The sequence below is a fragment of the Phoxinus phoxinus genome, assembly GCF_949152265.1.
Source record: "Phoxinus phoxinus genome assembly, chromosome: 18".
In the NCBI taxonomy this organism is placed as follows: domain Eukaryota; kingdom Metazoa; phylum Chordata; class Actinopteri; order Cypriniformes; family Leuciscidae; genus Phoxinus; species Phoxinus phoxinus.
Window position 1 is genome coordinate 739,043 of NC_136893.1, and position 22,500 is coordinate 761,542.

A 22,500-nucleotide genomic window follows, 5' to 3' on the forward strand; every position below is an offset into this window, starting at 1 on the left:
CTCTCTATTGTGTCGTATATTGAGATAAACACATGTGGGCGGGGCTTGATTGTGTCTGTGGGGAACTGATTGGCTGATCTCCGGTGAGTGACAGGTTATAGCCACGCCCACATAATCAGAGAAGAGAAGAGATGCTGCGAGAGGAACTTATTCTCATTCAACATGATTAACTCAATAATGATGATGTGCACCCATAGATCATTTAGAATAAACACTGTGATATTACATAAGAACATGTGTGTGTGTGTCGTGTTCCCGCAGGCGAGCCGTTGCACACACTCAGGCTGTCTCTGCGAGTGTTTTCTGCCCGGACGACATCATATCCGGTCATGTGATCGCTGTGATCACGGCTGGGTCGCCCACGGTACGAAACACACGTTAGTTTTGTGATATTTTATAAAACTTGATTCCCGTGTATGGAATGTGCTCAGATGTATAGCTTAACAAACGTGTGTGTGTGTCCGTGTGTGTGTGTGTGTGTGTGTGTGCGTGTGTGCGCGCAGCGGTTGGGAAGCTGTGTCCAGCGCTGGTGTGTTCGGGGCAGGTGGAGATCGTCCACAGTAACGGTGTGTTTGACATCGGGAGTCTGATTCTGTTCGGCACGCAGGCGCTCCCGGTGCGCATGAAGATCCTGCTGGACCGGCTGTTCAGCGTCCTCACACACACACAGGTGCTCAACATCATACACACTCTGGGCTGGACGCTGCGAGACTATGTGAGAGGATACATGCTGCAGGTGAACACACACACATTCGCTCACACACACTCGCTCACACACACTCACTCGCTCACACACACACACACACACACACACACACACACACTCGCTCACACACACACACTCGCTCACACACACACACTCACTCAGTCACTCACACACACACACACACACACTCACTCACAGACACTCGCTCACACTCATTCACTCACAGACACTCACTCAGTCACACACACACACACACACACACACACACACACACACTCACTCACTCACTCACACACACTCAGTCACTCACACACACACACACTCACTCACACACACTCACTCAGTCATAGGCCTGTCACGATAACAAATTTTGCTGGACGATAAATTGTCCAAGAAATTATCGCGATAAACGATAATATTGTCGATCTGAGACCATTTTCATCTATGTGCAGGTGCATGTGCATGTTTACTGTGTTACCGGCAGTGTTGTGCCAGTTCATACTTAAAAAGAACTAGCTCAAAGTTCAGTTCACACAGATGATAATGAACTAGTTCATGTTCATAGTTCTTTTTTTTTTTTTTATGAACTAAGTTCACATATCTAAAAATGAACTAGTTCACGTTCATTTGTTAAATTCTTTTAACAAAGATGTAGGCTATTATTAATAATAATGTTATTTCAACACAATATCTCGTTATTTCGAAATAATATGTGTGCGTGCATCTGTAAATCCGGTGACGCGTGTATTGATCTTTATTAATAAACAAGTGTTTTCTCTAAAAGTGTCGACTCGGCTGCAAAGATGAAGTTGACGATCGCCGTCTCCGTGTGAACGCGCTTATAGAGAGAAATGCACATAAATAAGCCTAATAATGGATTACTACATAATCAGAGAGTAGCCTTTTTCTTTTTTCGTTTTGAATTATTTCGTTTAAAGACATTTCAAGCTTTGTGTATTTGTCATGTCTGTGTGAGGCATGCACTGAGTTTCGTTAAGTTAGGATGTGCTCTAGTTCACGTGCAATAGCGCGCGGGCGCCTCCGTTATATTTGTTTCGTCGGCCTATTCATTAAATACAGGCAATTGGTTGATGAAAAATTGATTAAAATTAAGATACAATTTATACAAAACGAAATTCACTTTATACAAAACGAAATTCACTTTAAAGAAAGGCTTTCTATAACAACTTCAACTTCAACGGTCAAAATCATGTCTGACCCGCTCCATGTCTCATATTCCGCATATCTCGGTCGTGCTGTTCACTTTTCATAAATCAACATAAATGGAAAAATAAAATAACATTATAATATTTTAACAAATATGAAACGCGCTTTTTTTATGGCTACAACAGTAGGCCTACATATCCTACTCTCTATTTGTACAAATATCTGCACATTAATTTAATTCTGAATTTTAAACACACAAGTTGAAAGGCATTTGTTCAAATCAAGTTCACGGATAATTGTGCGTGCATTTATTAGCCTAATCATTATGATACTAAAATCCTAACAAATAGGCTATGCTATGTACAAAAAATTAGATGAGTTCTCTCGAAAAATCTCGTTCACGTTCATTGTATGAAAAGTGATTCGTTCAGTTCAGCGTTCGGCGAAAATATGAACGTCGTTCATTGAATGCGTTCATGCACAACACTGGGTTTTAGTCGATACTGTTTTACAACAAATGCGACATACCGGCTCGCTCAGGTTAAGTGGTTCACCACGGTCATTCGGTTTGAATCCGAAGTGCTCCCACACTGCAGCTGTCGCGTTTGGCTTTGAAACCGTCTCGTCTTTTCGCTCTTCTCGGCAGATCGCCTCAAGCACTCCCGCCTTCCCACACAAAGTCCATGTGACTGACAAGCGCCGCCTCCCCACACAAAAGACAATGCAACTGACAAGAGGGTTCACTTCTCCTACGCTAAGGAAACGAGAGTTGTCATTCAGTCGCGGATAACAAACAAGTATGCAAATTAAATTATCGCGGCTAGAAAAATTATCGAGGTCATTTTTTTTATCGTGCGATTAATCGATTTATCGACTATCGCGACAGGCCTACTCAGTCACTCACACACACACACACACACAGAGTCACTCACTCACTCACACACACACACACACACACACACACTCACTCACTCAGTCACTCACTCACACACACATACACACTCACACACACTCACTCACAGACACTCGCTCACACACACTCAGTCACTCACACACACACAGACACTCACTCACACACACACACACACACACTCACTCACTCACAGTCACTCACTCACACACACATACACACACACACTCACTCAGTCACTCACACACACACACACACAAACACACACTCACTCACTCACAGTCACTCACTCACACACACACACTCGCTCACACACACTCACTCAGTCACTCACACACACACACACAAACACACACTCACTCACTCACAGTCACTCACTCACTCACAGACACTCGCTCACACACACTCACTCAGTCACTCGCACACACACTCACACACTCACTCACTCACAGTCACTCACTCACACACACACACTCGCTCACACACACACACACACACACACACACACTCACTCACTCACAGACACTCACTCACTCACACACACACACACTCGCTCACACACACTCGCTCACACACACTCGCTCACACACTCACTCACTCACTCACTCGCTCACACACACACACACACTCGCTCACACACACACACACTCGCTCACACACACACACACACACACACACACACACTCACTCGCTCACACACACACACTCGCTCACACACACACACTCACTCACTCACACACACACACACACACACTCGCTCACACACACACACACACACTCACTCACTCACAGACACTCGCTCACACTCACTCACTCACACACACACACACACACACTCGCTCACACACACTCGCTCACACACACTCACTCACTCACACACTCACTCACTCACACACACACTCACTCACTCACTCACACACTCACACACACACACACTCACTCACACACTCACACACACACTCACACATTGAATAACAATGAACCTAATTGAATTTGTATCATAATTGATGAGCTTAGACGCAGAACAGAATTGTCCACATGAGTGTGTGTGATGAAGGCAGGGTCTGCTCTCTCCCTCAGGACTGCATGGGGAAGGTTCTGGACCGCTGGGTCTCCATGAGCCCGGAGGACGAGGTCGCGACCCTGCAGCAGTTTCTGCGCTTTGGGGAAACCAAACCCATCGTGGAGCTCATGTTTGAGGAGATCCGTCCGGGAACAGATCCCAGTCCCTCCGAGGAACGAGATCACTCCCGGAACCCAGCGCTCCCTCAGGCCTTTCCCGTCATCAGCGCGCCGCTCTTCCCAGCGGATCCTCGTCCGGTCCCGCTAACACTGAGCAAACCGAGCGCGTGCGAGACGAGAAACTCAGAGATAAACACACGGCGGGAACACGCCGAGCCGCGTCTCCACGATCCCTCGGGAACACGCGAGCGCCGGCACGGATCGTCCGCGGGGAAAGGCCGCGTGAGCTGCGACGCGTGCGCCAAGACGTTCTACGATAAAGGAACGCTGAAGATCCACTTCAACGCGGTGCATCTGAAGATCAAACACCGCTGCACGATCTCCGGCTGCAACATGATGTTCAGCTCACTGCGCAGCCGCAACCGGCACAGCGCTAACCCCAACCCGCGCCTGCACGCCGCGCTAGAGCACGTGACCCGCAGATTCAGACCTGTTTCCATGGCAACCACCAACACGCGACTGCTCGTGACCCGCGGACGCACGCCTGTTTCCATAACAACTACCGAGACGAGACTGCATGCCACGCTCGATCACGTGACCGGTGGATGCACGCCTGTTTCCATAGCAACTACCCACATGGTCTCAACCGACCATCGTCCAGGCGTCTGTGAAGCTCACAACATCTCAGGAGGAAAAGGAGGAGCTACAGGCAACCGTGCAGCCAATCAGAATGGGCGCGGTGATTTGATTGACATGGCACCTCAAAAGAAGTCGCGGAAGTCCAGCACGCCGCTGAAGTTCAAGCCGGAGGTTCGCAGCGAGAATGATGGTGATCACGTCACAATATCACCACGGCGACTAGTCAACAGTCTCCATGGCAACAAGCATCACACGTTCAACACTCGTAACTACAAACGGCTTCCCAAGACACCGTATGGTTACCGTAGCAGTGTGGAAGAGGGAAACGACTGGATGATGGGAGAGGTTCCAAGAGTGGAAGACGAACGGAGAGAGAGATGTCGACATCTGCTAAAGGTCAAAGAGGAGATGAGTGACCCCACCTGTGACTGTAGAGGTCATCGCCATAGCAACCTGTGACACTGTAGTGGTCATCCACATAGCAACCTGTGACTGTAGAAGCCATCCACTTAGCAAGCTGTGACTGTAGAGGTCATCACCATAGCAACCTGTGACTGTAGAAGTCATCCACATAGCAACCTGTGACTGTAGAGGTCATCACCATAGCAACCTGTGACTGTAGAGGATATCACCATAGCAACCTGTGACTGTAGAAGCCATCCACTTAGCAACCTGTGACTGTAGAAGTCATCCACATAGCAACCTGTGACTGTAGAAGCCATCGCCATAGCAACCTGTGACTGACAGCTTGAGTGTGTTCCTGGTTTTATTGTGAGCGATTCATCAAAGCATGTTTTCATTTAAAAAAAAAGATGTGTATTTGTGAACTTGAAACTAAATATAATTACTTGTAATGATGTTGGCTCAAAATCTTGTAGGATCTTGTAAGTAATAAAGGTTCCGGAGATAAGATTATATTACATGCTTCAACAATCATGTAAAAAAGTCCTAACAGTCAACACAAGCTTTCAGATGCAATTCTCTTCTAACCTGATCTTTCTCCACTGATGACCATTCAAAATGTGTATATATTGTATTATTAATTGTACATTTGTTGCATTTTCATCTTAGCTGCGTACAAAAAGTGTGGAACAATGTACATAAATTATATATAGCCTTTCAAAAGACAATATTTTAAAAAGAAAAAATATACAATACAACTATATCTAGTTTTAAAACTCGCTTAAAAACTCCTCTATTATCTCAGGCTTTAACTCTCCCGGGAACTGGTGTTCTTCACTGAATTCTGTGTTTCCTTTGAACTTGTGTTATTTATTTCTGTTAATCGTGTTTATTTATTTCTATCTATCTTTGTTTAACACTTTGGGTAACTGCTGATGTATTAAATTGTGCTTCATAAATAAATGAAAAGTAAAAAAAAAAGTAAAGTGTTTACTGCAGTCATGTTGTGTCATGTCTTCTCGAGCGCGACCCCGTGTCCCAGTGCTTCCGGGCCGAGAAAGAGAAACTAACATCAGGATCGCGGAATGCGACTGAGAGGAATGTAAATAATTAGGCTACACTAAACCCAAGTAAGTATCACTCCATATATTTCTGGTCATTTCATCTCGATTTAAAAACAACTAAGATGAAATGTATTAATTATATTTGAGTTATTTTTATGTTCGATATTCGCCGGACATCGTGTCCCCTTGTCCCTGTTCTACAGTCTTATTAATTTTAACATTATGTTGCATTATATCGAGATATTCATTCAAAATCACCTGCGTGCGTTATAGCGTAAATCATACATGAGAATGCTTTAACTGCGCATGTCTAAGGGACCATCTGCCAATTTACACCAACCGCGTTAAACGTATAATTTGTATTATTTAAAACTGTGTTTACTCCACATTTGGTGATAAATCTGGTGGTGTTATGTTTATTGCCAGGCTCCATTAGAGTAACCACGTCAGGTCAGACTGAGTTTGTTGTCCGGCTGCTGAGAAGAGCAAATGTCTGTTAGTTTGTTGACAGGAATGCAGAGTCTAGATGAAGCCATGGACTCCAGAAAGAGGTGACACCAGCAATCATACAACATTACATCAGTTTAACTTCACATCAGTGCCTGCACACTGATAGACTGCAATTAGATAGATTAGTATTTAAATTCTTGACAACATTTACTTTGGTGCTGTAAGTGATTTTAATCTTAGCATTTACTAAGTCTAATACATTAATAAAATCAAAAGTTGTATTTGTTAACATTAGTTAATGCACTGTGAACTATGAACAAATTACACTAAAGTTAACAAAGGTGATTAAAGATTAAAGATTGCTCACTTAGTTCATGTTAGTTAAAAAATAACTGTTAACAATGAGATCTTATTGTGAAGTGTGACCTTTATTTTTGATGCTCTGGATAACAACATTAGCCACTTTTTTTTCCTTCTTTTTTTTTTTTTTTTTTTTTTAAATTAAATTTACAATTATCATATCATTCTAAATATTAAAATACCTTCTGACCATCACATCCAAGCATCCTAATTTGAAATCATTTCTCTTTCTAAAGGCCTACATACACAGTTATGATAATACTATTATTGTTCAATACTTTAATACTATTTTATGCAAACAGACATTTTAGTATCTCAGCATAAATCATAATCTTGACTGAGATTTTTTATTTTTACTCCAGGCTTAATTTCCACTTGTTTTTCCCGGTTTCCCATTACATTATTGTGGCTGATATTCAGAAACTTTGGTTTTGTTTAGTGAATCTCAAGCTTTTAGACCCCAAGGCTCCTCATGTTCAAATAGACAATAGTCGATAGCTGCTCATTTTCAAGTAAATACATAAAATAATTATAAATTAAAAAAATTCAACCAAAATTCTTCAGGATTTAGACATTTTACTACCCATGAATTTACATAATATATATTTTTAATTTTTTTAAAAGTTATGTTTTACTCACAAATAGCGACAGTATTAAACTGCTGTTGTTTCTCTGTGTTCTTTAAAAGGAGATGTTCCCCTGAGCCCAGCGGTGTGTCCAGCGCGTCGATGGATCCTCCGCCTAAACTCAGCTCTAAACGCAGGTGAGGAACGTCTCGTGGTTATTGCTGTATGAAAATGACAAAACAAGTCAGTGGGGCTTACATAGACTATTGGAGACTAGTCAAGTAGTTAATTACACAAACACTACTCTGCAGATCTGAGTAAACATTATTTTAGTTACACAACATCTGTAATTGTGTTTCATATCAGTATTGATTAACCCCGTAAAGCCTGATATATGAAATAAAAATCTGATAATTTAGTGAAATGGAACAATTTATTGAATCTTTGGACAAAATATGCACAAGAAGTTTGCATTTTTGAGTATATTTGATCCATCAGGCTTTTATGGCTCATATAGTCTGATATATTGAGAATATGAAGGCTCAGTTTTATTCAGAGGCCCAAACTAAGCAAATATATGATGCAGATGCTGACATTGAAATATGACATATGAAATTCTGATGCTTGTAATTTAAATCAATGAGATCTTTATCACAGTATAGCAGATACTTGCAAAAAAAGCATATAAATATCAATATCTGCCAATAATGTCTTAGTAAGATTATATTTAAATGCTTAGTTTTATCAAAGCTCAATGATGATTGAAAGATTCCTCAAAAGCCTGATGATCATATTTGATACTCAAATAACTATGAAAATAGAAATATGCTTATCATCTGTTTGTTGAATGCTTTTTGAAAGGAGATCGGCCTCGCCTTCAGTTGTGAGCTGTGTGTCCGCCGCGTCGATGGATCCTCCACCTAAACTCAGCTCGGGAGGCTCTTCTGCTAAACTGAGGTGAGGAACATCTCCTGGATGAAGCACATTTATTATCAGATTATCAGATGACCATTTAAAGAGCACCAATAATGCTTCTAGACATCTTCATCTGTGTTTAGTGAATCAATGTATTTACATGCTTGAGTAAATATGTACATGTTCAGCTACAGTAACAAACAGGAGGGATCAAAATCCTCAGATGACGAGATGTCGCTGGATGCCATCTTCAGGGTGAGTTTCAATGAGTGTTTGTCAAATACTGTAGGAATTATAGGCCTCTTGACTGAATATTATCCTGAATTCCCACTTCTTACATTAGGACTTCATGATCAATCTAATTAAAATTGTGATGTGGCTTAGTGCTATTCATCAAAATTCAAAGGCTGCGATTGGATTAAATAAATGTATGCGCTGTGAGATTCAGAGTGAAGAACAGCACTGTGTTTATTTACATGCGAGCGGCTCGTGATCCAGTGTTTTCAGCCTCTCTGTTCACAGTAAATGCTTCATCTTTTAAGTTTGAGTCACTTTAACATGCACCTGAAAACAAAATGTGCGCAAGTCATCTTCACATACTTATATTGAGAAACTCTAATCTTCAGATGAGCCACTTTAAGGCAAATCATTTATTTTACAATAATTTATCATTTTAAAATAAAGAAATGAAGACAGCCATAAATATTAGTATTACAGTTATATCAATATATCACAATTATTTTATAATTATTAATTTAAGACATTTCTCCTTATATAGAACCTTTTTGGCATTTAAATTGAGTCAAGAGCCCTAGAGTTATATATATATAACCTCAGTGAATCTTTTTCTAAGAGTGTTGTCTAGATATATTTACAATGTGTTATTCAGAGGTGTTTAAATAATCAGTGATTTCTGATTTCAGGATCTTGAGGACACAAACATCTTATTGATGAAGAAAGAGCTGAGCAGGTTGAAGAAACTGCTGAGGCCAGATTTCCCAGCATGCTCTGGGAGTGAGGAGGAGGATGATGATGATGAGGGTCAGAGCCGAGTGAGGGAGGGAGTTCTGAGGATCTCGCTTCAAGTCCTGCGGAAGATGAACCAGACAGACCTCGCTAACACACTACAGACCAGTACGAGACCCATTTGAAACTCTCTGTGTGGAGGCATATGGTAGATTGTGTGCAACGGGTTTTTCAGCAAAGTTTTGATCATTTAAAGGCCTTTGCATTTTAAGTACAGTATGATACAGTAGGCTTTATATGGTTAAGTCAATTTGTTCACAGATTTATAATGCATTGTTTTTCTGTTTATTTAATGGTCTACTAATTTCAGAATTGTTTCTATTGCATATTGCAGAGCTGATCTCAGTGAGTCAGCACCAACTGAAGTCCAGACTGAAACAGAGATTTCAGAGCATCAGCGAAGGAGTCTCTAATGGAGGACACGTGACACTTCTGAACGAGATCTACACAGAGCTTTACATCACAGAGGGGGGGACTGGAGACGTCAACGACGAGCATGAGGTGAGACAGATCGAGACCTCGTCATCCAGAGATCTGGAGACACCGATCAGATGTAATGACATCTTCAAACCCTTACCTGGACGAGACAAAGCCATCAGGACGGTTCTGACCAAAGGAGTCGCCGGAATTGGAAAAACCGCTTCTGTGCAGAAGTTCGTCCTGGACTGGGCTGAAGGGAAAGCCAATCGGGATGTTCACTTCATATTTCCACTTTCTTTCCGAGACCTCAACTTGATGAAGGAGAAGCGGATGAGTCTGATGGAGCTTCTCCACTGTTTTTTCACAGAAATGAAACCGATAGAATATAACGACTTCAAAACAATCTTCATCTTTGATGGTCTGGATGAGTGGCGTCTTCCTCTGGACTTCCAGAACAATGAGATTTTGTGGGATGTGAACGAATCGGCTTCAGTGGACGTGCTGCTGACCAACCTCATTAGAGGAAACCTGCTCCCGTCTGCTCGCCTCTGGATCACCACACGACCGGCTGCAGCCAATCAGATCTCTCCAGAGTGTGTCGACCAGGTCACAGAGGTCAGAGGCTTCAGAGACCCTCAGAAGGCTGAGTATTTTCGGAAAAGGATAAAAGATCAGCGTCTGGCCAGTAGAATTGTCGCACACATCCAGTCGTTGAGAAGCCTGCACGTCATGTGCCGCATCCCAGTGTTCTGCTGGATTTCCGCCACTGTTCTGGGGAAGATATGTGAAGCAGATGGTGCAGAGATTCCCAAGACTCTCACTCAAATGTTTACACACCTGCTGATTGTCCAGACCAAACTGAAGACCCAGAAGTATGATGGGAAATGGGATCTACAGGAGGTCCGAAAGAGCATCCTGTCACTTGGGAAACTGGCTTATGAACAACTGGAAAAGGGGAACCTGATCTTCTACGAGGAGGATCTGAGACAGTGTGGCATTGATGTCCGAGAAGCGTCCGTGTGCTCTGGAGTTTGTACGCAGATATTCAGAGAGGAGTTTGGGCTGCAGTTGGAGAAGGTGTTTACCTTTGTGCATCTGAGCGTTCAAGAGTTTCTCGCTGCCTTGTACAAGTTCCTTTCCTTTGCTCAGGACAAGAATGAGTTCTCGATGACGGATTTTATGAAGAGCGAAGTGGACAGGGCCTTGCGGAGCGAGAACGGACACTTAGATCTCTTCCTCCGCTTTCTTCTGGGACTTTCGCTGGAGAGCAATCAGACTCTCCTGCGGGGATTATTCACACCGAGAGAAAGCTCCAGTTGCACGCTGGACACGGTCGAGTACATCAAGAGTAAAATCCGAGAGAATCCTTCCCCGGAGAAGTCCATCAATCTGTTTCACTGTCTGAGCGAGCTGAATGATCATTCCCTGCTGCAGGAGGTCCAGACGTACCTGAGCCGCAGCACAGGTGGCCAGCGCCTCTCCGGAGTCCAGCTCTCTCCGGCCCAGTGGTCGGCGCTGGTGTTCGTGCTGCTGAACTCCACGGAGGACCTGGATGAGTTTGAACTGAGGGAATATGATCTATCAGAGGAGTGTCTTCTGAGGCTGCTGCCGGTGGTCAAAGCTTCCAGAAAAGTGGAGTGAGTATATCATAGTATTAAGTTGCTTGTATAAAGAAAAAAAAAGTACAGAAAATTGGAAACAGAAAACAGAAAGAAATATTGGATCTGTAACACAAATAAATAGTTAAATTAGGGCTGCACAATATCAACCTTAGTCCACATTACATTCAGTACATTTTAATATAATAATAATTAGGGCTGTCCGTTAAACGCGTTATTAACGGCGTTAACGCGAACCAATTTTAACGGCGTCAATTTTTTTATCGCGAGATTAACGCCTAGCAAACTTTGTAGTTTTTTTAACATGCTTTTGCAACAACTATAACGTTATTAAAACTACAACACCACACCGGATCTAGCTAGACCAGAAACAAAACAACAGACACGCCGCACACACTTGTTTGGGCTTGCGATCCGGCCAAACGAGAAGCCCAGCGCCGAGCCGTGTCTAGGACAACTGAGCGCGTCTAGCACATCGGACGCGCACTTTATGGCCAGCAATAAAAACGCTGAATGGCGCCGCCGGTGTGTGTACACTCTTAGAGAATAATGTGTTCGAATTTTAAATACGAGGTGCTGCGCGACGCGGCGCTTCTCGTCTGAACGTTACGTTTTGAGTGGATGAATGATGAGCGCGAGACGCCGAAATGCCAATAAGATTCTGAATGGAAAGTTTACTTTTAAAAAGTTTCCAAATGGTTCAATTGACAAGACCAAAGTGATCTGTGTGTTTTGTCGTTGTGAACTGAGCTATCATCGCAGCACGTCCAGTCTGAACTTGATGGCCAAGCACACACACACACAGCTAATGCGTTTCTACATCAGTAACGTTACCTCATCAGTATTTCTTTCACCCTTTTATTGATGGACATTGTTACATTGTGTGAGAGATTATTTGCTCCAAGTGAGAATGTTAGTGTGAAATTGAACACAGTATATGCCAATGTTGTTTTCAAAAAAAAAAAAAACATTTGCACAAACATAGCAAGCCGATCCACTTTTCCATGTTGATAAGAGCATTAAAATGTGAAAAAATAATTGGACAAAAAGAAATCAAGAGACATTTAGAATAGATAAAAATGTGCGATTAATCGCGAGTTAACTATGACATTAATGCGATTAATCGCGATTAAATATTTTAATCGTTTGACAGCCCTAATAATAATAATATATTTATAAGCACACTTATTATAAGACCAGATTTAAATAGTCTGAGGGTAAGAAAGTAGGGTTACATTCAAGGATTACATGAACTGGTTTAAGTTAGTGTCTGTGTAAATCTATACTGTGTGCTGTTGTTGGGGATAACAACACAGAAATATTCTTTCTCTCCCAGTCTGAGGGGTTGTAATCTCACAGATCAAATCTGTTCAGCCCTGGCCTCCGTGCTCTGCTCAAACTTCTCACGTCTGAGAGAGTTGGACCTCAGTGACAACAACCTCCAGGTTTCAGGAGTACAGCTTTTCTCTGCGGGACTGAAGAATCCTCACTGTAAACTGGAGATACTGAAGTAAGACTCTTTGTATAAGAATATTTGGCAGTGTGCCTTTTTTAATAGAGTGCCGTTTTAACAGTCGGATTCCAGAAGTAAAAACCGTTTAAGAAGTAAATGATAAACCGTTAAAGTAAGACCTACTGTGAGCTATGTTACCCAAGATGCTGCACAGAAAATTCCATTAATCAGAGAGTCGAGACAAGCAAAATGATTCTAAAGATCTCGTTAGCTCCGGCCACTCCCATAAAGTATTGTAAATTATGTAATCAAGGCGGTCTTTCAAATACTTTTTTGATTCAAATTAAATTTTGTAATATTGTGAATCTCCTCTTAGCTGGTTGGTTTGGTTCATGGCTTATAATGCTTTTAACGAAGACTATTTGTTAATGCTTTTAACGAAGACTATTTGAAATCCCTAAGGGAAATATTACTGGAAACAATACTTTCGGAACTAACAACACTGAAAAAGTGGGCCGGACTGATGCGCTGTATTGCAAAGTGTGTTTCAGTTTTAATGACATTTCGTTCCTCTCTAAATGTCTAAATGTGTTCTGATATTACGTGTGCTCTCAATATTAATAATTTGAAATTGAATGCAAATGTTAATGCAGGTTGTGTAACTGCAATATTCGAGAGGAAGGTTGTGCTGCTCTGGTTTCAGCACTGATATCAAACCCATCACATCTGAGAGAACTCAATCTGAACTCTAATAAACCAGGATATTCAGCAGTGAAACTTTTGTCTGTTCTACTGGAAGATCCTCACTGTAAACTAGAGAAAATACAGTGAGTGATATCTGTTTTATATATATTTTTGTATGTATTAATTTTTTCTTACATTTTTTTCACAACAAATACACAAAAATTGTTGCATTCACATTTTAAGCAGCAATACAGCTTAATTAAAGTGTGTTGAGCCGTAGACGTAAACACTGAGTGTTTCTTCTCTCTGTAGGCTGTATGACTGCAGGATTGGAGAGGAAGGTTGTGCTGCTCTGGCTTTAGCACTGATATCAAACCCCTCACATCTGAGAGAACTCAATCTGAACAATAATGAACTGGGAACTTCAGGAGTGAAGCTTCTCTCTGGTCTACTGAAGGACACAAACTGTAAACTGGAGAAACTACAGTGAGTTGGAACAACGCTGGCATGATATCCCAAGCCATTGTGTCCTGTAGAGTCAACCCTGATCAAATGCACCTGAACCAGCTATTCAAATTCTTCAGTAGTACTAGAATATTACAGGCAGTTCAGTTTGACCAATGTTGGCCCTGAACTCGGCAGGACAGTGAACATAAGCTTTTCCAACAACTGACCTCACTTCATCCATGGTGAAGTTTGCCGTGCTGAATGGAAAGTGTGGCATGGGCCTTGGCAGCTGAAACGGGCATACCCCCAGTGGGGTGTCTCTGTAGGGGTCACCGTGTGCTGCTGCCACGCTATTCTCCACATCCTCCTTGGAACACCTAAGTTGCCCGCTCTTAGGCTTTCCTAGAAGGTCAGCTGTAAACTGGAAGGGGTTGTTAAAAAAGGCATTCCACTTACAGCGCTTTTCTCCGTGTTTCTTCCGGAGTGACTCTGCTTTGCGGAGAAGAATTAAGTTTTTCCGCACCTCCGCCCGTATCTGGTTTAGTGCTGGTTTCTCCTCATCATTCGCCTTCTGCCATCTTCTCCTGAGTGTTCTCAGTTGCTCCCGTAATTCTTTAATCTGGCGCTGCCTCCTGCTTGGACCAGCTGGTGGTCTTCTAACATTGCATTCCTTTACACCAAAGGTGTCCAGACATGTGTGAAATACAGTTTTTACCATGGTTTTGATCTTCTTGGTTACATCTCCCTTAAGAGTATTGTCCAGGGTGATGTCCAGGTCTCTATCCAGCTGGGCCCATCTGCGGTCTCTTCTTGACCTTCTTGATCTGCGGTCTCTTCTGTTTATGACTTCTTGACTCTCAGTCATAAACAGCAATTGTTCAATTTTAAACTTACCACTATCATACTTATAACTAATTATGAATGGAGAATTAATGCTAAAATGTTGTTGCTTGGTGAGAAGAAAAATTATTGTAATTTTGTCATCAGGCAAATGTTTGTTTCTGATGCAAATGTGTTTTTCTTTATCTCTCTGCAGGCTTGATGACTGCAGTATTGCAGAGGAAAGTTTTGCAGTTTTACTTTCAGGTCTGAGATCAAACCCTTTACACATCAGAGAACTTAATCTGAGCTGGAACAAACCAGGAGATTCAGGAGGGAAGCTTCTCTCTGATCTACTGAAGGACCCACAGTGTAAACTGGAAATACTACAGTGAGTGATGTTTCATATTCAAGACTTCAAAACACAACCTCACCAACATTACATGAAGAAATAAACTTGAACTAGAAGGTAAGACACTTGTAAGGTGGCATTTCTGGTGGCTCAACAAAAAAAAAATCAATGTTGGAGTGAATGTTTCTCTCCAAGTACTTTAGTGAGGTACTGTTAACTTTAATAGCCCACATTTCTAAATGCTCAACTGGTCTCTTAACAAATTGAATTTTGATAAAGTTCCCCTCATTCTTATCTTTTACCTGCAAAATAGGAGTGTTGAGCTGTATGACTGTGTTCACACTTGGCAGGGCTGTTTGGATTAAAACGTACTGTGGTGTGATTACACTGTTAGTGAACGCTGCGCAAACAAGTGTACCGAGATCCCTGAAAAGGTGCGTCTTGGTCCACTTCCAAATGAACTCTGGTGTGGTGCAACATTCAAAGGCATTTAAATGGACCAAAAGCAGGATGTGATGTCATGAGATGCAACCCTAAAAAGGACAGAATGTTCAAGCATTCCTTGTTCTACTCGTCATAGTCGCAATGTTTCCCATTATAGTTCGGTACAGGCATCAGAAGCGTGTCTCCTCGCAGCAGATCTTCATTTGCATGTGTGACGGAGGAATTCCTGTCGCTGTTTTGACTCCTTTACAAATTTTATAAGCACTTCAAGAATTTTCAGCAAGTTAAAATACCATCCTATATACACACAAACAATGAGCGTTTAGCCCAGCAAATATATTTTATTGTTTTTGTTGCTTTATATCTTCAAGTACAGTGTTAGAAATGACAGTGTAAATGCTAAGCGAACCAAAACTAAATTGATAATTTTCCTTTTGGTTCCGGACTAAAATAACCAAGAGAAGTGAACTACAAGTGTGAACACACCCTGAGTGTCTTTCTCTCCTCAGGTTGGAGTGCTGCAGTATTGGAGAGGAAGGTTGTGCTGCCCTGGTTTTAGGTCTTTTATCAAACCCATCACATCTGAGAGAACTCAATCTGAACTACAATGAACCAGGAGATGTAGGAGTGAATTTTCTGTCTATGCTACTGAAGGAACCACACTGTAAACTGGAGAAACTAAAGTAAGTGATGATTGTTAATCATTTTATCAAATCAATGTGTATTATATTTTTAAATGTTTCATTCTTCATTCTGTATTGAATGCAGAATTTGTGTTGAGCAGTAATTGTCAGCCGTTCTCTTCTCTACAGGCTGGAATATGACAGCATTGGAGAGGAAGGTTGTGCTGCTCTCGCTTCAGCACTGAAATCAAACCCCTCACATCTGAGAGAACTCAATCTGAGCTGGAACAAACCAAGATTTTCAGCAGTGAAGCTTTTGTCTGATCTACTGAAGGATCCACACTGTAAACTGGAGAAACTACAGTAAGTGATGTTTTAAATATTATTTGTATTTCATATTTCTAGATATATTTAAGGTAACACTTTATTTCGATTGTCCACTCTAATAACTATAAGTATATTTGTAACTATATGTAAACTAGCAGTCATTAGATTATTTGTAGATTGTCTGCTTAATATCTGCTAACACTTTATTTTGATGCTCCTCAACAGACATTCTACTGACTATAAGTAATTATACAACTACGTCAACTTATTCTACTAACCCAAACCCTAACCCTACAGTCTACTAATACTCTAATGATAGTTAGTTGACATGTAGGTGCAAAGTTACTTACTGTATATTTAGTAGAATGTCTAAAGTGGAATACTGAAATAAAGTGTAACCATATTTACCATATTTAATTCCAAACTTTCTCCTCTACATTTTTTGTACAACAATCATATAAAGCCAATAGCACACAATGTAAAATAATTTCAGTGGACTGATATTGTGGTTACTGTATGTTCAGTTCATCAGCATCAGTAGTTCGTAGGGCTGCACGATCTATGTAAAAATCGAATTGCGATCATTTTGATTAATTTCTGATTTGCTGTGTAATTTTGTAAATTACTTAATTATATATCAGTATGGCTATAATAATTAAAAGCAATACAAAATTATTATAATTAATTAAACAAATGCGAAAATAAGAAATATTACTACTGTAATATTTCACTGTAAAATAAGAAAAATATAATAGTAACTGTAAAATAACAATGCTAATGTTTATGGTTGTCTTAATTTCTTAATTTTCAAATGTTAAATGTTCTACTGGAAGATCCTTACTGTAAACTAGAGAAAATAGAGTGAGTGATATTTTATTATATTATCAAATCATTCTCTGATTTATATACATTTGATGTATTATTTTTCTTACATTATTTCACAACAAATACAGCAAAATTGTTGCATTCACATTTTAAGCAGCAATACAGCTTAATTAAAGTGTGTAAACACTGAGTGTTTCTTCTCTCTGTAGGCTGTATGCCTGCAGGATTGGAGAGGAAGGTTGTGCTGCTCTTGCTTTAGCACTGATATCAAACCCCTCACATCTGAGAGAACTCAATCTGAACAATAATGAACTGGGAGCTTCAGGAGTGAAGCTTCTCTCTGGTCTACTGGAGGACCAACACTGTAAACTGGAGAAACTACAGTGAGTGGTTTCATTTTAGTGTATTTTTTTGGAAAATATTAGTGTATCGTACCAACATTAGCAGGATGTGTTTTTTTCAAACAAATACATATACTTTAGTGGTTCTCAAACAGGAATGACTTAAGAGTATTTAAATTAATAAATGATTATCATTATATTTAAATAAACTTCCTCTAATCTAAGTTAAAATACTAAAAAGACACAAAATCAAGATGTAAACTGAAAACTCTGCAAAATGTATTTTGCTTTTCCCCCAATAACTATTGTTTTTATTTTATAAGTGTTCTTTAAATAGTTTCAACAGTTCTTGAAGTGTCAAAAAAAAAGAATGAATCATGGTTATTAATTTAATATGTCAATACTTTAAGTTTCAAGTATTTTATTTTATTTGAATTTGGAGTGCGGGACGGTTTGGACTGCAGAGTGAAATGACTTGCCTGAAAGTGACTTAAGATTTAGCTTGGTGCTGAATCTCTCTTTCTCTTTACAGGCTGGAATACTGCAGTATTGGTGAGGAAGGTTTTGCTGCCCTGATTTCAGGTCTGAAATCGAACCCGTCACATCTGAGAGAACTCAATCTGAGCAGGAACGAACCTGGAGACTCAGGAGTGAAGCTACTGTCTGGTCTCCTGAAGGATCCACAGTGTGAACTTGAGAAACTAGAGTGAGTAACATATTGCGTTTTTAAACACGTTTTCATACACAGTGTCACTCACTTCTGTTCATGCATGAGTGTTAAGGCATTTTTCTCCCTGCAGGCTTGATGACTGCAGTATTGGTGAGAAAGGTTTTGCTGCTCTGGTTTCAGGTTTGAGATCAAACCCCTCACACATAAGGGAGCTCAATCTGAACTCTAATAAACCAGTGTTCTCGGGAGTAAAGCTACTCTATGATCTACTGGGAGATCAGCACTGTAAATTGGAGAAACTACAGTGAGTGATATTTCATATGTCTCAAAACCCATACAGACTTGATGACAGTTATAAACAACTGTCTAAAAACAATGTTGGTGAAAAATCTTAATGTTAGCATTGGATGGAAGTATATTTATGATGTATGAAAGTTCAGCTCTACGTGTCTTTCTCTCCTCAGGTTGGAGTGCTGCAGTATTGGAGAGGGAGGTTGCGCTGCTCTGGCTTTAGCGTTGAGATCAAATCCCTCACATCTGAGAGAACTCAATCTGAACTACAATGAACCCGGAGATTCAGGAGTGAAACTTCTGTCTGTTCTATTGATGGACCCACGCTGTAAACTGGAGAAACTAGAGTGAGTGATATTATTATTATCGAATTAAAACAAGGCACAGTGATGCATTTAGCAGAACATTTTAACTTGATGTTTAAATTTAAGGGTTTGTTGACCCAAAAATGAAAATTCTGTCATCATTTACTTACCTTTGTGTTGTCACAATCCCATAAGACTTTTGTTCATCTTCGGAACACAAATTAAGATAATTTTAATAAAATCTGAGCCAGTTCTGTACTTGCCTTTGACAGCTACGCAACTACCACTTTGATGCTTCAAAAAGTTCATAAAGATTTTGTAAAACTAATCCATATGAATTGAGCGGTTTAGTCCAAATTTTCTGAAGAGACATGATCACTCTATATGATGATGAACAGATTGAATTTAGGATTTTATTCACATATAAACATTGATCAGCGGACATAAACGGAAATGTCACTTCCTGTTTGTCTGTTTTGGTCTTGTCTTCTTATGTGTTTTATACACTTATAAAAATGGACTTTGAAGTGTCTTCAACTGAAGGACTTCAACTGCGTTTGTGTTTCTGTGATTCCCGCTGGTGTGTTCAGTTCTGCCACTTGTTGTGGTGCTTCATCCGGCCTTCCTGAGTCCACCGGCCTACCAGAGTCCACCGGCCTGCCTACCTGACCGTGTTCATAGTGTGGTTGCTGCGGACTAAGCATCTTTCTCTGGAGAATTTCGTTGCGATTGCCGTTGCGTGTTCCTGTTTGCTGGCTTCCCCGAGGACCAGTTTTGCCCGTTTATTGGTCCCCGAGGAATCTCAAACGTGCTGCGTAACAGATGAGAATGAACCTCATTGGTTCTTCTGGAAGCTCAAACGTGCTGCAAGGTGATGAATGTTTATATGTGGATAAAGTCCCATTCACAACTGAACGATAACTATAAAGATAACTATTTGCATCCACACCAACGAACGATAACATTCTGTTTATTCTAAGCTTGCGCGCTGTGGTTTCAAAGTTTGTACAATATGTCATTGAACATGTTTTTGCTGTTCTTGTTGCATTTACACGACTTTACTCAGCAGATGTCCTCAGCATGCTGTGTTTTGAATGAATCTAGCAAGTGCATGCGATCTAATCTAACAGTGAATTTAGCTGACATAGTTAATATAGTAGAATAAAACACTTCAAAGGAAGTAAGACAATGTTGTTGAAACTAGCGCTGGATACCTGAGGTTATTTTATGCTACACTGTTTGCTAGTCTGGCATAATGTTCTCATCTCTGTTAGGGTTAGGAAACAAATCTTTCTGAAAGTGATCCCAACGATATTGTTACTCTATATTCTATAGAGTAACAATAGAATCTGTAGACAAATCTGTGGTGTCTGCTATTCTTTTCATATTTAGAAATCATATTGATTTTTAGAACTGTATCTTTATAGTTATCGTTCTTGGTGTGAATAGGCCTTAAAAGCCTAAATTCTGTTTAATCTGATCATCATATAATGTGATCGAGTCTCTTCAGAAAATCTGGAATGAACCACTCAATTCATATGGATTAGTTTTTACGATTTCTTTATCAACTTTTGTGACACTAAAGCTTATCTGCCTCCAGAAAAAGTGCTAAATATTTTGATTTGCTAAACTCTGTACTTTATACAAACAACAAGATGCATACTTCCTATTATGACCATTACTAATTAATATTATTACTAATAAGACAGTTTTATTATTAAGTATGTAAGCCGGCGATGTATTCTCAATGGCTCCTGCTGGATTGAGTATTGAGTGTTTCTCTTTGTCTCTGCAGGTTGTCGCACTGCAATATTAGAGCCCGAGCATGTGCTGCTCTGAGTTCAGCTCTGAGTTCAAACCCATCACACCTGAGAGAACTCAATCTGAACTATAATCAGGACATTTAACACTCTCGGATCTACTGGATGCACATTGTTAAGTCAAACTAATGTTACATTTCAAAAAACTGTGTAAATGTGTAAATACACGTTCAGTATGTTTGAGTGGGGCACAACCTAAGTTGTAACACACTTGTTTTAAATAATTCCACACAAGCCAGCATTACGCAACTTGTGTATTAATGTATAGTGTATTTACTAGTTGCCATATCAACACTATATAGAGAAAAAATTGCGCCAAAATTAAGAAATCTTTGGAAGATATCACTGAACATTATTCAACCATAGCAAAAGTAAATTTCTTACTAATGTTAATTTTTCATCTGCTTTTTGTGTTTATTTGAAATTAGACAAATCTGATATTATGTTAATCTCCGATCTGTTATTTAACAGTTGAGATATTTCTCTAATGCTTCATTAGAAGACACTAGCAGGGTTTAAATCCCAGATCTGCAGTTGTGCATGTTGTCACACTGCGTTACAACGAGCCCCTATTAGAACTACGCTATTCTATTCTAGACTTTTATTAATTCTATTGAGAAACCATGAGAAAAAGGTAAATAGAGACTGAGAGTCAATATTATGTACATGTATAACATTTGTTTATTTTTAATTATGAAAAAATGCCATTATTTTATATGGAAAAGTTATTAATTGTATTTTATTGAGAAAATATTGTGCCCCGCTCTCCCCTATATCCTTTTTTTAACAACTGACTTTCCAAAGTCGGAAGGTTTTTCTGTTTCACTTAATTAAGTAGTATGTTAAGGTTTCCATGTTCATGGTTGTAAACCTAATGTATATATTTGTAATTAAAATATGGATTTTACAAGCCTAAAAAGGAATATGTTTTCACTATAGGGCTTACTTACTTTATTAACATAATGGGTAATACTTTACAATAAGGTTTATCAGTTAACATTATTTAACGTATTAACGAACATAAACTAACAATGAGCAATACATTTGTTTGTTTTTTATTATTAATCTTTGTTAATGTAAGGTAATAAAAAATACAGCTATTCGTTGTTAGTACATGTTAGTTTACAGTGCATTAGCTAATGTTAACAAATACAACCTTTGATTTGAATAACGTAGTAAATGCGGAAATTAATATTAACTAAGATTAATAAATGCTGTAGAAGTATTGTTCATTCTTAGTTCATGTTTGTTAACTGAGGTAGTTAAATAATGTTAACTAATGAACCTTATTGTACAGTGTTACCACATCATTTATGTGACAAACATATACGTATATTGTCAGTAATTAGCTACAATCAGTTAGTAATGATGAACATTGGCTCTTGATAGATATCGAGACAAACTTAAAAGTTAATTATAATCGATTTGGTCTATATATTGTTTAATTTTGAAAATGAACACCTTGCACGCGCGCTACACTGAGGTAAAATCCCGCCCGCTTTCTAACTGACGTCTTTGAAAAAGCACGTGATCAAGTGTCTCGGTAAAACATAGTTTAGAACATGGAAATGTTCATTTTAATTCCAGTGGTATATTTTATCAGATAAATGCCTGGAAATGAAACTGGCATATTTCTGAATGTCATAGACAGAAATAATGCTCGCCGGTGTACG

The 22,500-nt window shown here is 39.8% G+C and overlaps 2 protein-coding genes across 3 annotated transcripts in view; both read left to right on the forward strand.

Annotated features, from left to right (window-relative positions):
* LOC306985993 (zinc finger protein basonuclin-2) overlaps window positions 1–5,516 on the forward strand; it is a gene marked incomplete at its 5' end in the record, with an annotated part of 10,054 nt that extends 4,538 nt beyond the window's left edge. Inside the window, 3 exons of the mRNA XM_079588825.1 lie at window positions 262–364; window positions 504–736; window positions 3,864–5,516. Of these exons, the coding sequence (XP_079444951.1) occupies window positions 262–364; window positions 504–736; window positions 3,864–5,063 (1,536 nt within the window). The 3' untranslated portion in view covers window positions 5,064–5,516. The remainder of the gene's footprint in view (window positions 1–261; window positions 365–503; window positions 737–3,863) is intronic.
* A 530-nt stretch (window positions 5,517–6,046) lies between these two features.
* On the forward strand, window positions 6,047–21,742 carry LOC306986329 (NACHT, LRR and PYD domains-containing protein 3). 2 transcript variants are annotated; one of them, XM_079589458.1, is made up of 18 exons: window positions 6,047–6,136; window positions 6,497–6,621; window positions 7,569–7,643; window positions 8,308–8,403; window positions 8,550–8,616; window positions 9,285–9,495; window positions 9,722–11,444; window positions 12,763–12,936; window positions 13,533–13,706; window positions 13,876–14,049; window positions 15,047–15,220; window positions 16,135–16,308; window positions 16,438–16,611; window positions 17,610–17,783; window positions 18,274–18,447; window positions 18,542–18,715; window positions 18,876–19,049; window positions 20,803–21,741. In XM_079589458.1, exons 2-18 carry the CDS (start codon window positions 6,560–6,562, stop codon window positions 20,912–20,914), a joined length of 4,086 nt encoding a protein of 1,361 aa, XP_079445584.1. In that variant the 5' UTR covers window positions 6,047–6,136; window positions 6,497–6,559; the 3' UTR covers window positions 20,915–21,741. The 2 variants fall into 2 exon arrangements, with proteins under 2 accessions (XP_079445584.1, XP_079445583.1); XM_079589457.1 differs by having other exon boundaries at window positions 6,050–6,136; window positions 6,571–6,621; window positions 20,803–21,742.
* The last annotated feature ends 758 nt before the right edge of the window (window positions 21,743–22,500 follow it).